Below are 14,098 nucleotides of genomic sequence, written 5' to 3'. Positions count from 1 at the left end.
TAGAGGATTAAAGCAACCATTATTCCAAACTATGTCATTCCTCACCGTCCAAATTGCCCAGAGTAGTGTTAAGACCATTTCAACGTCATGGACAGGCAACTCACACACCAACAATCTTACCCACTCGCTCAAGGAAGAGGGTGGATGTGTGGTAGGGTTCATTTTGAGTGGCACATGATGTGGACATTTTTACAATCCTTGAAAAGATGCCTCCCGTTTTCCACTTTATCATAACAAAAGACACAGTTATGCAGTTAATAGTTTTATCAATGCAGTGACTTGCAGTCATGTTGTTGACCCAAGAAAACAGTTCCCACGTTTCTAATTTTGAACTTTTTTATTTTAATATTTGTTGGTTACTATTCTACCCTTTATATCTTGGAGCTTTTTACCACCCTATTAGTTTATGTAATGTGAGTTATAAAATCATTTCTAAGATCATCGATAATCGCTTATGCCTTCTTCTGTATAAGTGCATTTCTCAAAACCAAGGAGCTTTTGTACCTGGACGTTCGATTTTTGATAATATTCTTATAGCTCATGAGATGTTTTCTAACTTTCATCACACTAAAAATAGACTTGGCTTGCTAGCTAGCTATTAAGTTAGATCTTGAGAAGGCTTATGATTTTTTAATTGGGATTACATTCGCTTTTGCCTTTGTAAGTTTGAAATCTACCTAGACAAATTTGATTATGAACTGTATCTCTTCTGTCACTTTTTCAATTCTACTTAATGAAATTTCCCAAACTGCTTTCTCCCCTGCACGAGGGATTCGACAAGGTGATTTTTTATCCCCTTATATCTTTTGATTGTGTATTGAACCTCTCATACATAACCTCAACAACCTTGCTTCTAATACAAGAAATCAGGTAGGGATTCTTTCTTCTTCTAGAGGGCTTAGAGTTTCCAACTTCTTCTTTGCTGATGACTCACTAGGCCAATAACCTTAATATACAACACTTTTTACACAACGAAAAAAAAAAATTCGTTGTGTGATGTGGGAAAGTGAATCACACAACATGTTTACTAAACTCACGTTGTATAAGGTGGTTAAAATTCTGAATTTTTTTTTTAGAAGGTCATTGCACAACGGTTACAAGAATAATCTGTTGTGTGAATCAAAAAAAAAATGCGGCGGATTTCCCTCCTAGATGGACTCAAATTTGGCTCCAAATTGTACCCTAGATGCCACTAAATTATACAACAGTTTAGTTACTTGTGTTGTAGGAGTGTACTTGCAAATCATCATACAATGGTTTTTAATGTGCCGTTGTGCAAGTGAGTGGCACAATTTGGAGAAGTCTCCAAAATGGCATTCATTCTCTCCCCAAAACGAGTAAATTTGGCTTCAATGGTTTGTTATGCTTGCAAGTTCCTACAACACAATGAACTATTTCTGTTGTGTGATTGAGAAATGTCTAACCTCAGCGCCAAAACTGAAATTTTGATTGCACAGGCGGGAAATTTCCATCTTTGTTCCCTCAGCTTTGCTACACTTCAGACAACATATATAACTCTATATGTTGTCTGAGTAATTAAAAAAAAAATAAAAAAATTAATGCGAGGTGCCTTATACAACTCGAGGGCACCATTACACACACTTTCGTTTTTCTAGTCTAAGAGCAAAACCCCGAGCCTTTCTTCACTTCGAGCAAAATCCTGAGCCTTCCATCTCTCACTCTCACTCCCACTTTGGCCTTAGAGAGTTTTCAGCTAAAAAACTTCCACACTTCCCCGCTCTCTCATTTCACTTCCCTCTCGGTGACGGAGGAGAGAGATTCCTCCAGATCCACTTTTTCTCTCCTCCCACTCTCTCTCGTCTGTGCTTCTCTCTTCAACTGGTCCCTCAACCTTTAATTCTGATAAAAAACAAATCTTTACAACTGGTTAGTGCTTGTCTTCTTCTAAAAGCTATCAGCTTCTTCTGGGTTCTTCAAAATTTTGAGTATTTTTGATGTTCTTGTTGGTTCTTGGTTTCTGATCTTTCGAGTGTTAATGATTCTGTAGAGCTGTGACGAGAGAGGAAGAGGAGAGAGATGGCGGAGGAGAAGCCTGAAGTGCTTGACGCGGTGCTGAAGGAAACAATTGATTTGGTATATAGATCTAAGAAAATTTCAAAGCTTTTTGCTTGGTTTTTGGTTTGCTGTGTGGTTTTGGTTTAAATGGGTGTTTATGAACTCTGTGGTTGTAGGAAAACATACCCATTGAGGAGGTGCTTGAGAATCTGAGATGTAGCAAAGAGGGTCTCAGCAGTGAGGCTGCTGAGGAAAGATTAGCCATTTTTGGGCATAACAAGCTTGAGGAAAAGCAGGTTACTCTCCTCATATTCACAGCCCCTTTCTTTGTTCTTCACAAACTGTGTTTTCTTCTTCATGTTCTCACAATTGTGTGGTATGGGTGTTGTGTTTCAAGAGAGCAAGTTTTTCAAGTTTTCGGGTTACTGTTGCTATTTTTTTTACACTGCTTGCATTTTTGGTGATTTGTTTGTTGATTTGTGATCTTTGTTTATCTGTATGCAGGGGAAGCCTCCTAACTGGCAAGATTTTGTGGTTATTATTACTCTACTGGTCATCAACTCCACCATTAGTTTCATCAAGGAAAATAATGTCGGTAATGCTGCAGCAGCTCTCATGGCTCGTCTTGCTCCTAAAGCCAAGGTATCAGATATACCAATTTGTTGTCGTTTTGTTTTTAGGGTGGTAGTTACTGCTTCTGTTATGGTGATACAATAGGCCATAAGCTCCATATTGGTCTATTGATCAATTTTTGATGTATGAGTAGAAAGATTTTATGGTGATATATGCTTGAAGCAGAATCTGATCCCCAAAAGAGGGATGAATATTTACACATATTGATGAGTCTCCCAAATCAGGTTAAATATGAATACCACTGTTTTAGGACCTGTTCATATCCTCCTTGCATGCACACACAACACACACTTGTAAAGTCGCAGGTGCTGATAGTATATTGTGTGGCTTATGAGGTACTTGTCATTCAGAAATGGTCCGAGATCATTGGGCAAGCACGCCAAAGTGTCAAAGTTCTTAAAGATCAGGAAGTGATTCGAACCGTTCTTAATATATTACAGGTATACATTTCTTGAAATATAATGGTGGTATCCTGTATAAAATTGATCCATACTATGCTTTGCTGGTCAAACTATATAATGCAGCCTGATTATTATCTTCATTTTCTGTGTTCTGTGACTGTTTTGTTGAATATTGTTTATTTTGTGTACATAAGATTGCAATTTCTCTTTCGTTTGTCAGGTTCCTAATAAGATTGCAATTTCTCTTTCGTTTGCCATTTTAAAATTGATATGCTATAATCATGTAACTACTTTGAGATATTATTTAATTTCTTTGAATTTGGTATGCAGGAAGTAACTCTCTTCCTCTACCCAAAGTAGAGGGTGATGATCGCACACAAGCACGTGCTCTTGCCACTCTATACTTTCATCATGTAGTAAGAATATAGTCATACTTGTGTGTTCATATGCCTTCTGAATAGTAGGTAATCTGGGACTGTCATAGACCTAAACAATAGAAAGTAAACAGCTACTCATTTGAGGAACTATTGTCTATCATATATGTTGTACCATCGAAATCCGTTCAGAATTAATACTGCAAAATATTTGCAGCTTTCCTTTCAAATTCATTCCCTGTGGAGGAATCAAAGATTGAAGTTGCTAAACCTTGCATAGCTGGCTTGGTAATCTGTTTTCACCTCCCATCATTTTAATTGATTTTATTGTGGATGATAAGGCGATGGACAAAGCATCTGGGATAAGAAGAAGCAATTAGATTGATGGCATGGAATAATAGTGATCCTAGTTTCAGCTTAAGGTTTTTATTTTCTTCCTCTTTTTTTTCTCCCCTTCTCTTTTCTTTTATCTTATTTTCTATTGTTTCTTTCTCTCTACTGTTCCTTTAGACATGATTTTTTCTTGATTGCCTTTGCTGGTACTGATTTCAAGGCAAACAGTGGGAAAGGTATTTCAAGAGCTAACCTTGTGACAAAGCTTAATTTTATTGAAGGTGTGTGATTATCCTTTTCAGTTTGTAATCCTATAATGCTGAATATGATTTTAAATGAACAGTTGTTGCAAGTTTGTAACATTACTCTCGCCTCTTATAAAATGCTTTAATTGGACTCAAACTACATGCATGATTGTGCGGGATACATGAATTTTCTGGCAAGACTATCGCCAGAGATACTTGGTCTCGGATTATTAATTTTATTTTCTTGAGCTCTCTAGCTCTCTTTGCATTTGAATGATTTTGTCCGTACAAAGGATTGCAGGTATGAGTTTACTATGTAATTCCTCTCAGTACGTCGGGTTTTGTGTCTATGCAGTACCGATGCACTATCCTCTTCTTGCTGCAGACATTACCGACTTTATATGTCATTTTTCAGCTGCTAGTGTAGGAGAATAAATTAAAGCAAAAATTAGTTACTTTTTATTTTAAAGTTCCTCTATCAGTATTTCTGTACTTTTTGGGAAGCTGGTAAAGGTCCTCATTTGATTCAGACTGTAATTCAAGCTGGTTTGCTAAAAGAAGGTTTATGTTCTGTACAGGACGAGAGTGCAGGTCAATTACATCTTAATTTTAATTCTGTTTAAGTGAAATAGATTCGAGAGAGAATTGTAGAGAGAGATGTGTATTATTATTGAGAATAAGAGCCCTATATATAGGGATTACAAAGTACTAGTTCTAATGTTACAAGGAATACCAATCTGTGTAGGATTGGGAAATCTAGAACCTTCTCTCCTATTGCTATTCCTAGTTTGATAAGGCACACTAAATCGATATTCCTTCAACACTCCCCCTTGTGCCGCTTCAAACTTGGTGGTGACGCTTCATCCGTTGCCTCGTTAAAAACCTTGCCAGGTAACAAAAACCCTGTGGGATAAAAATAACCCTGGTCGAAGGACAAAAAGAGCACAACACGTCCTTCACTCTTCGAGATCGAACATGCAAACATCATAACTCCCCCTGATGTCGATATCTCCCCCTGATTGCTACAATCGTGGGAGTTCGGATAACTTTCTCAATCCGATGCTCTTCACATGTTTCTCGAAGGTGGATTTAGGTAACGACTTGGTGAATAAGTCCGCTACATTATCCTCTGATCGGATTTGATTCACTTCAATCTTTAGAAGTGATTGTTGTTGCTGATTATAAAAGAACTTAGGCGATATATGCTTGGTGTTGTCGCCTTTGATGAAACCTAACTTCATTTGTTCAATACAAGCTGCATTATCCTCATAAATGCATGTAGGTTCATCTGTGGTAGACTTTAAACCACAACTCCCTTGAATATGTCGAATCACAGACCTTAGCCATATACATTCACGAACGGCTTCATGTAGAGCAATAATCTCTGCATGATTCGAGGAAGTAGCAACAAGGGTCTGTTTTGTAGACCTCCAAGATATCGCAGTGCTTCCCATGGTAAAGACATAACCAGTTTGGGAGCGACCTTTGTGAGGGTCAGAGAGGTACCCTGCATCAGCAAAACCCATCAAGACATCATTGTCGTTTTGATGGAGGGAGATAGGAGGACGTCGGCCACCATGAGCGGCGGCGGCGCCAGCGGCGGCAACATGGCCGGCGGCCATTCCATGGACGGGGGCGTTTTGCCTTTTGGGGTCCGATCCCAACTTTCCGTCATTCCTTTTCTCTCTGTAGGGATAGAATAGGCCCATATCAACCGTACCTCTTAGGTATCGAAAGATTGTCTTTACACCAATCCAATGGCGGCGTGTTGGCGCAGAGCTATGTCGAGCTAACAAGTTCACTGCGAATGAGATATCCGGTCTTGTGCATTGAGCTAAGTACAATAATGCGCCTATTGCATTCAAATAGGGCACTTCGGCCTCTAATGGTTCTTCGTCCTCATCCCTTGGACGAAACGGATCTTTTCCGGGCTCAAGACTACGGCCGATCATGGGAGTACTCGTAGGCTTCGCTTTATCTTCATTAAAGCGCCTTAGGACCTTCTGAGTATATGCAGACTGATGGATCAAAATCCCATCACTACGGTGCTCGAGTTCTAAACCGAGACAAAACCGTGTTTTCCCAAGATCTTTCATCTCAAATTCGGATTTCAAGTATTTAGCAGTTTCCTTCAACTCATCTAGAGTTCCAATTAGGTTCATGTCATCGACATAAACTGCTACGATTGCAAATCCGGAACTTGTTCTTTTAATGAACACGCATGGGCATATTTCATTGTTAATATATCCCTTCCCAATCAAGTAGTCACTTAGACGGTTATACCACATCCGTCCGGATTGTTATAATCCATATAGTGAGCGTTTTAATCTTATTGAAAACGCGCTCCGTGGTTTAGAGCCACTTGATTTGGGTAATTGAAGTCCATCTGGAACCTTCATATATATCTCTGAATCTAGATCCCCATAGAGATATGCTGTAACCACATCCATAAGCTGCATGTCAAGTTTTTCGGAAACTACCAAACTGACAAGGTAGCGGAACGTTATAACGTCCATTACGGGAGAATATGTCTCCTCGTAGTCGATTCCAGGGCGTTGTGAGAAACCTTGCGCCACAAGGCGGGCTTTATATCTTACCACCTCATTTTTCTCATTACGCTTTCTAACAAAGACCCATTTATGGCCAACAGGCTTTACACTTGGGGGTGTCTGCGTTACAGGCCCAAATACCTGTCTCTTTGTTAGTGAATCCAATTCAACCTGGATCGCATCTTTCCATTTAGGCCAATCTGCTCTTCGTTGACATTCTTCAACAGAGCGAGGTTCGATATCATCATATTCTATAATTCCTTTTGCAATATGATATGCAAATGCATCATCAATCGCCATAGAATTTCTATCCATCATCTCATGTACACTAGTGTAATTTATGGAGATCTCTCTATTCTCTGGAGTTGGTTCTGACATTGGAGCGTCCCCCAATGATGTCTCTTGGACATAACCATAATCCGGAATATTCTCATGAGATGGATTATTCACATCGATGATTAATGGATTATTTTGTGCCAAACTCGCTTTCTTTCTTGGGCGAGAATCCATCGAACCTATAGGCCTCCCGCGCTTCCTGGCAGGAGCCGTGGGCCTAGCCAAAACGTCACCATCATTGAGAGATGGGACGTTGGCGCCATGCTCATGCATTCTTGAGTTGGCGTCATGTCCTCTACTTTTAGGGACTTCAATCCTTGCAGGCACGTTTGCAGCAGGTATGTGTGACCTCCTCACTTTAGCGATATCAGAAAACGCATTAGGCATCGATTCTGCTACGTTCTGAAGATCAAGAATTCTCCGCACTTCAATTTCGGACTGTGCGGTTCGGGGATCAAGATGAGACAGAGTGGGGACAGACCACGACAATTCCTGTCGTTCCTGTTGAACATTGATGTTCTTATCTCCCCCTAACGACGGGAAGACTGTCTCATTGAAGTGACAATCCGCAAATCTAGCGGTAAAGAGATCGCCTGTCAAGGGTTCTATGTAGCGGATAATCGTTGGAGAATCATATCCAACATAAATACCTAATCGTCTTTGAGGACCCATTTTGGTGCGCTGTGGTGGCGCAATTGGCACATAAACTGCACACCCAAATATGCGTAAGTGTGAGACATTAGGCTCATACCCAGTCACCATCTGGGACGCAGAAAAGGGTTGAGTGGCAGTGGGCTTCAGACGAATAAGCACAGCGGTATGCAATATTGCATAGCCCCAAGCAGAAATAGGGAGATTGGTGAGCATTACCAATGCCCTAGCGACCATTTGTAGTCGTTTAATGGCGGCTTCTGCGAGACCATTTTGGGTGTGAACATGAGGAACATGATGTTCAACATCAATCCCAATGGACATGCAATAATCATCAAAAGTCTTTGATGTAAACTCTCCAGCATTGTCTAATCTTATAGACTTAATAGGATGATCAGGGTGGTGAGCCCTTAACTTAATTATTTGTGCTAGGAGTTTAGCAAATGCAGCGTTCCTTGTGGACAATAGCATGACATGTGACCAACGTGTCGATGCATCAACCAATACCATAAAATATCGAAATGGTCCGCATGATGGTTGAATAGGTCCACAAATATCACCTTGGATTCTTTGCAAGAATGGTATATTTTCTTTGGTGTCCTTTGCATAGGATGGTCTCGATCCTAACTTTGCTAAAGAGCAGGCTTTGCAGAACGAATGATGGGCTTTAGAAACAACCAATGAGGATTTTGGTTGAGCCATGAAGTCACAATGGACTTTAGAAGTAGAAATTCGAGTTAGAGGAGCAGAGGGGGCGTCAAAGCCACCCTTGAGCCGCAGGAGGATGGCGGCGCCGGCTAGTGGTGGCCGGACTTGAAGGGGGAAGGCGCCGTGAGGCGCAGGTGCTCCTCCTTGATCTAAATTTCGAGTTTTACTTCCTTTCGTTCTGAAAAAGGGATGTCCGTGTGAAGTCTTTAATATACGGATCATCATGTCACGACCAGGGTGTCCCAAACGGTCGTGCCAAAGCCTATATGTGTCGGAATCCCATAAATCATCTCTCATGACATGGTTGGATTCAATAACTCGAATAGTGGTTGCGTACAACCCACTAGAGCGACACATAAGTTTCTCTAAGACTCGTTTATGTCCGTAGTCATTAGAGGTGATGCAAAGGAACTCTTGTCCATTCTCACAATGTGTTTCCACATGAAAACCATTGGCTCTTATATCTTTGAAGCTTAATAGGGTTCTTCCTGCCCTAGGAGCATAAAGAGCTTCGGTGACATTGAAAGTCGTGCCATTTGGCAACATAAATTGGACTGGTCCTCGACCATGGATCAATCGAGATGATCCAGCCATCGTAGTCACGGAAGATCGAGATGGTGTCATCCATAGAAATAGCTGTCTATTTCGAAGGATAGTATGTGTGGTGGCACTATCCACGAGGCATTCTAGCTCTCCAGGAAACATACTGAAAAATAATAAAGTTCGAAATTAAAACATGTCCAAGACATTGAATAAAATAAATCGATACTTTATTAATAATAGCCAATGATTACATCAGAGTTTCTTGACCAAAATCTAATCCAACATAAAAATCAAACCGTAGACAAATCGTAGTCACTCAATCTGTTCGGTAATTTCAATTTAGTTGTGACCAGGTAAGGTAAGGCGAGATTTTGGTGGAGTGTTGCTCACTTTTAAAACCGTTCTCCCAGATCAAACCTTGCCTAGACATCACAAGTACTCTTGAGTATGCCTAGAGGGAAAAAGTTAATACAATAAGTCATTTTATTGATTTAAGGCATAATAGCCATTACATAATTCTTGGAAAAATAAAGGACTATACTAATCAAAATCTGCAGCATCCTTGTGCAATTCTTTGTCAGATTTGAAGTCCGCTATGGTGAGATTGACGTTGGCATCATCACCATCTTCTTCTATATTTTCGGCAAGATTGGCTTCATGCTCTCTGAAGTCTCTAAATGCCTTGTAATGCGCAGCTAATTGTTTGCTTTCTTTGCATTGTTTGAACCAGTGCTCACTAGATCCACATCGATGACACATGTCATTGTGATTTCCTCCCTTTAATTGAGGTGCATTGTTTGCACTTGGGTGGCGTCCCTTATAGGAGTTGGCGCCATTCCCACGGCCTTGGGTGGCTCCTCCACGTCCTGGAGCCCCACGGCCTCCTCTCCCACGTTGCCATGTATTGCCACGTGATCGTCCTTCATTCTGACGAGTACCTTCCTTTGTAGGGCGGTTATATGGACCAGAATGTCCGTTGTGTCCCTTATTCTTAGGGTTCCGCTCCTTGCGCCCTCCTTTGGGTGCATTATTATAATTTGCCTCATGAACGCTCTTAGTTCCGATGGGCCTTGAATTATAATTCTTCACGAGGATATTATCATGCTTTTCAACTACAGACATAATATTAATTAGCTGATGAAACCTCATGAGCCGTCCAGTATTGAATTCAGTTCGGTATTGCTTTGATAGCAAAATAGCTGAGACGGGGAAGGTGGAGAGAGTTTTCTCAATTAGTTCTTGCTCTGTGACAGGTTGTCCACAGAACCCCAACATGGTTTTGAGGCGAAGAACTTCTGAATTATATTCAGCTACAGACTTGAAGTCAGCAAATCGTAGATTGTTCCATTGAACTTTCAAGTCAGGGAGGAGGGTATCCTCAAGCGCAACCCATAATTCTCTAGCATCCTTGATTGCCATATACTCCAATCGGAGTGATTTATCCATGTGGCGTCTCATCAAGATGAGAGCGGTGGCATTATTTGTAGCCGTACGCTCAAATATGAGGTCGGGATTTGGTGCTTGAATTACGGGTAGGATCCCTTTTGAAGTGAGATGGTTCTCAACATTCGTGACCCAACTATGATATTCCGAGCCAGTTGAGTCAAGGATAGGAAAGTCAAGTTTTGACATCCTGAAAATAAGAAGAAGAAATATATTAGTTTCGGAGTTAAAACTTCCACGACAACTAATTATTGAGATTTCCGAGCTATGCTACCAAGAAATCGATTTCCAAGAAAATTGGATTAGACCGAAACAATGATATTTATAAGGTCGTTAATCGATGCTTGCGGACGCTCTTAGTCCGAAGTCTTACGAACGCTCTTAGTTCGTTTATAGCGCGAATCCCCACGATTCCGCTTTCTCAAAATCGAACCCACGTTATAAGAAAGGTGGGATGTAGAAGAAGGGAGGTTTTTAAGTCCCCGAGAAAAGAAGAAGAAGTATTTAAATTTATGAACTTCAAAACTTACTCTTGAATACTTACTTGTATTTGGAACATGCGCGTGTCGATGCAGGCGTGATGGAGCGAAGCAATCCGAGTAGATGCGTGCAGCGAATGCGGGGCAGCAGGGGCTGCGGTGGTAGTAGTGGTGTAGGAGCAGCGAAGGCAAACTGCAGGGGCAGCAGCTGCAGTGGCAGCAGCAGAGCTGGTCGCAGGGGCGCGCTAGCAGGTATGCGCGCGGGCTGGCAGGTATGCTGGCCGAAAGGGCTGCAGGAGCAGGCAGGCTAGCAAGGGGCTAGGTGCAGGGATGCTTCGGTGGCAGCAGGCTGGAACGCAGGGTTGCAGGGAGGGGGCAGCAAACAGCGATACAGGGGCGTGTGGCTGCGGGAGCAGCTCGCAGGGGCTGCTGTGCAAGGTTGCAGGCGGGGCAGCAGTAGGCGCAGGGGCGCACGCGGGGCAGGCTGCAGCGATGCTAGCACAGGCTAGGGGCTGCGGCAGTTTTTGGCGATATGAAATTCTTTTCGGGTTTTGGCTTTTTGGCTTTTTGTGGTTTAGGGCTCGTGCTGATAACGTGTTTAAGTGAAATAGATTCGAGAGAGAATTGTAGAGAGAGATGTGTATTATTATTGAGAATAAGAGCCCTATATATAGGGATTACAAAGTACTAGTTCTAATGTTACAAGGAATACCAATCCGTGTAGGATTGAGAAATCTAGAACCTTCTCTCCTATTGCTATTCCTAGTTTGATAAGGCACACTAAATCGATATTCCTTCAACAAATTCAAGCAAAAGTTTAGTAATTGCTAGTATATTTGAATAAGTTATTGGGTTCAGTTACTTGCTGGCTTTTTCAGGATTATTTTTGCTTGCCAGAAATGTCTTACTTTCCAGTTAGATGGTTCTTTAAATAATGTCATTTGTCCATGTATTCATGTATACAGAGGGAAATTTATACTGTGTTCTATTTTGCTAAGAGTATATTCTAGTTTTTAAGTTATTGTTGGTGGACTTTTTATATGGCTATCTTCTTAAACTGTATACTGCAATCTCATTGCAGGTCTGGTAGTTTCTGTCTATGCAGAGGTAAGATACTGGGTGTTTCAGAAATATTTCATTTTTTTTTCCTGAGCATGCTTCTACCATTAATTAATTTTTTTTGTTTTTTTTTCTATTTTGTCTCCTTCATTTGTTTTCAAAGTTCCATGTCTTTTCTTTGTTTATTTGATTGCAATGTTAATGTACTGTAGGGTTTTCTAAGACAGAAGCTATCTGGCCAAGGGCTTGCATTTATAATTGCAGGTGGATCTGGTAAGCATTTCTTGACGCATTCTGCCACAGATTCTACAAAGATGTTCAGTCTCTTAGTTGTTAGATGTCAATTTAAATGTGTGGTTTTATCTATTTGCTAAATCAAACCACCTCTCTTGTTTTCTTCTTTTCTTCTCCCCCTTTTTGCTCTAAATTTAACCTCAGATCCTAAACTAAAAGTATTTGTAGTTTCTTTTGTTGCATGACAAAATAAACTTCTTACATTGTCTCTTGAACAAAACTAGCAAAATCTTAACCTCTCTTTTCAAGAATACTCTTTCATAAAACTTTTCAGTGATAGTAAAAATGGAGATGCATAGGACATTCAGAAGAGTGGGAGATACAAAAGGCTCTTTGCAGCATCATTCTTTGCAATTCGTAAAATGTTATATTAGAAATGCTAAAAAAAAAGGACAAACTTCTGCTACTTTTGTTGAAAACTCTTGGAATAATGTTTCTTTCTTGACCAATCTAGCTAGTGATCCCTTAGTTGGACTTGGACTAATCTTAGAATTTTTTTGGCTTTCTCCATTGATGCTAGTTGTACAAAAAAATCTTGAGGTGGGCAAGGTACTATCTGTTGATGTTTCTTGTATAGCAGTTGTGACTAGCTACAACAGTCAACGTCCAAATCAAATACAATGGGCCATGAGAAGAGCAGTGTTTGGTGTAAGTTGCTTCAATTTCTGGAAATTTGCAGTCTCCTTGTGCTATTGCTGCTATATTGATTACGTACAGTCTCCTTACACATAACTCATGAGTTAGTATAAGGACATGAAAGCAAGTATTATGAGGAGATTGTATTATATCTCTGCTTGCAATATAAAGAGGTCGTTTTAGAGCCCTTTATTGTTTTCCCTTAGTGTCTTCAGCTCTAAAATGACCACATGAATTGAGTTCCACTTTAAATTGTTCCAACTTATTGTATTATGTATTCTACTTGCTGCATTTTTACATTAACATGAGTTTAGATATTTTGCAATGTGATAATCATCTGCTCACATTCTGTGAGATCTCCAATACCAGGATATAAAGGGTCAAATTTCTGGTAAGTTTTTGCAGAATGTATAAAATTTTGCTAGGATGCATCTTAAAGTTGTTTTTGGAGATTTGTATTTTCTTTTGCTTCAGCTAATAACATAGGTCGTGGACTTAACTAACATAGTAGTATCACTTTGAAAGTCCCAATTGTGCATACATGTACAGATTAAAGTTCTATATTAATCCAGCCTATCCTCTTGCTTTTGCAGATAACTGAGATCCTCAAGCTAGTAAGAAGGCTTTACAGACTCATTCTAGATTCTGCAAAAGAGAGGGAAAATATTGATGGGCGCACCGTTTTCTGCTTCTTCTGGCATATAATATTTACATGCAGCAGCAGCTCATATTTTTGTCAATAATCATATTAATTTTTGATGGTTTATTGATATTGATAATGGCATGGCACTAGAATGCTATCTTGTTTTGGAATAATTTGTATCAGTTTTGGATATCCCAAGTAGATGGGCATGTATTGGAATACTTTTTTTTTTTTAATGTTGGCTTGGATGATTGAGAAATGCTCCCTTTTAACATTTGATGTATATAGAATGGGTTGGATTACTCATTTGATGGTTTGTAATGTGTCTTCTTTCCAATTGATTGCGTTCATTAGGTAAAATGGAGCATTATTGTGCACAAAATATAGAAAATGAAAATGATTGTACAACAGTTTTATAGTGTGGCAATTCAACATTGTTTGAATACACAAAATTAGGCCATTCACACAATGCATTCATTACAATCACACAACGGTAAAAACTAAACTCTATTGTCCAAAACCAATTCACACAACAAGCATACTGCACAACTGAAGTGTGATGGTATATCAGACGACGGTGAAATTAAAAAAACTGTTGTCTAACTAGGCTTTCCAACAACAGCTTTGGAATAAGTTCTGTTGTCTGAAAGATGCACATGCCACGCACAGCATGACTGCGCGGCAACTATGGCTGCCATCTGCCGAGAGAAGGCACAACACTTTTAACCAAATAAGTGTTGTCTGTTTGTGTTTCA

At 40.1% G+C, this 14,098-nt stretch overlaps 2 protein-coding genes across 2 annotated transcripts; both read left to right on the top strand.

Annotated features, from left to right (window-relative positions):
• Positions 1 to 2,022: 2,022 nt before the first annotated feature.
• On the top strand, positions 2,023 to 2,522 carry LOC133720254 (plasma membrane ATPase 1-like). The gene is made up of 2 exons (XM_062146465.1): positions 2,023 to 2,094; positions 2,193 to 2,522. Exons 1-2 carry the CDS (start codon positions 2,038 to 2,040, stop codon positions 2,478 to 2,480), a joined length of 345 nt encoding a protein of 114 aa, XP_062002449.1. The 5' UTR covers positions 2,023 to 2,037; the 3' UTR covers positions 2,481 to 2,522.
• An 8,290-nt stretch (positions 2,523 to 10,812) lies between these two features.
• On the top strand, positions 10,813 to 13,470 carry LOC133723062 (uncharacterized). The gene is made up of 5 exons (XM_062149895.1): positions 10,813 to 10,963; positions 11,793 to 11,818; positions 11,983 to 12,043; positions 12,585 to 12,712; positions 13,294 to 13,470. Exons 1-5 carry the CDS (start codon positions 10,813 to 10,815, stop codon positions 13,441 to 13,443), a joined length of 516 nt encoding a protein of 171 aa, XP_062005879.1. The 3' UTR covers positions 13,444 to 13,470.
• The last annotated feature ends 628 nt before the right edge of the window (positions 13,471 to 14,098 follow it).

This window comes from Rosa rugosa, chromosome 7 (genome assembly GCF_958449725.1).
Source record: "Rosa rugosa chromosome 7, drRosRugo1.1, whole genome shotgun sequence".
Taxonomy (NCBI): Eukaryota; Viridiplantae; Streptophyta; class Magnoliopsida; order Rosales; family Rosaceae; genus Rosa; species Rosa rugosa.
This window is presented reverse-complemented; position numbering and strand designations above follow the sequence as displayed.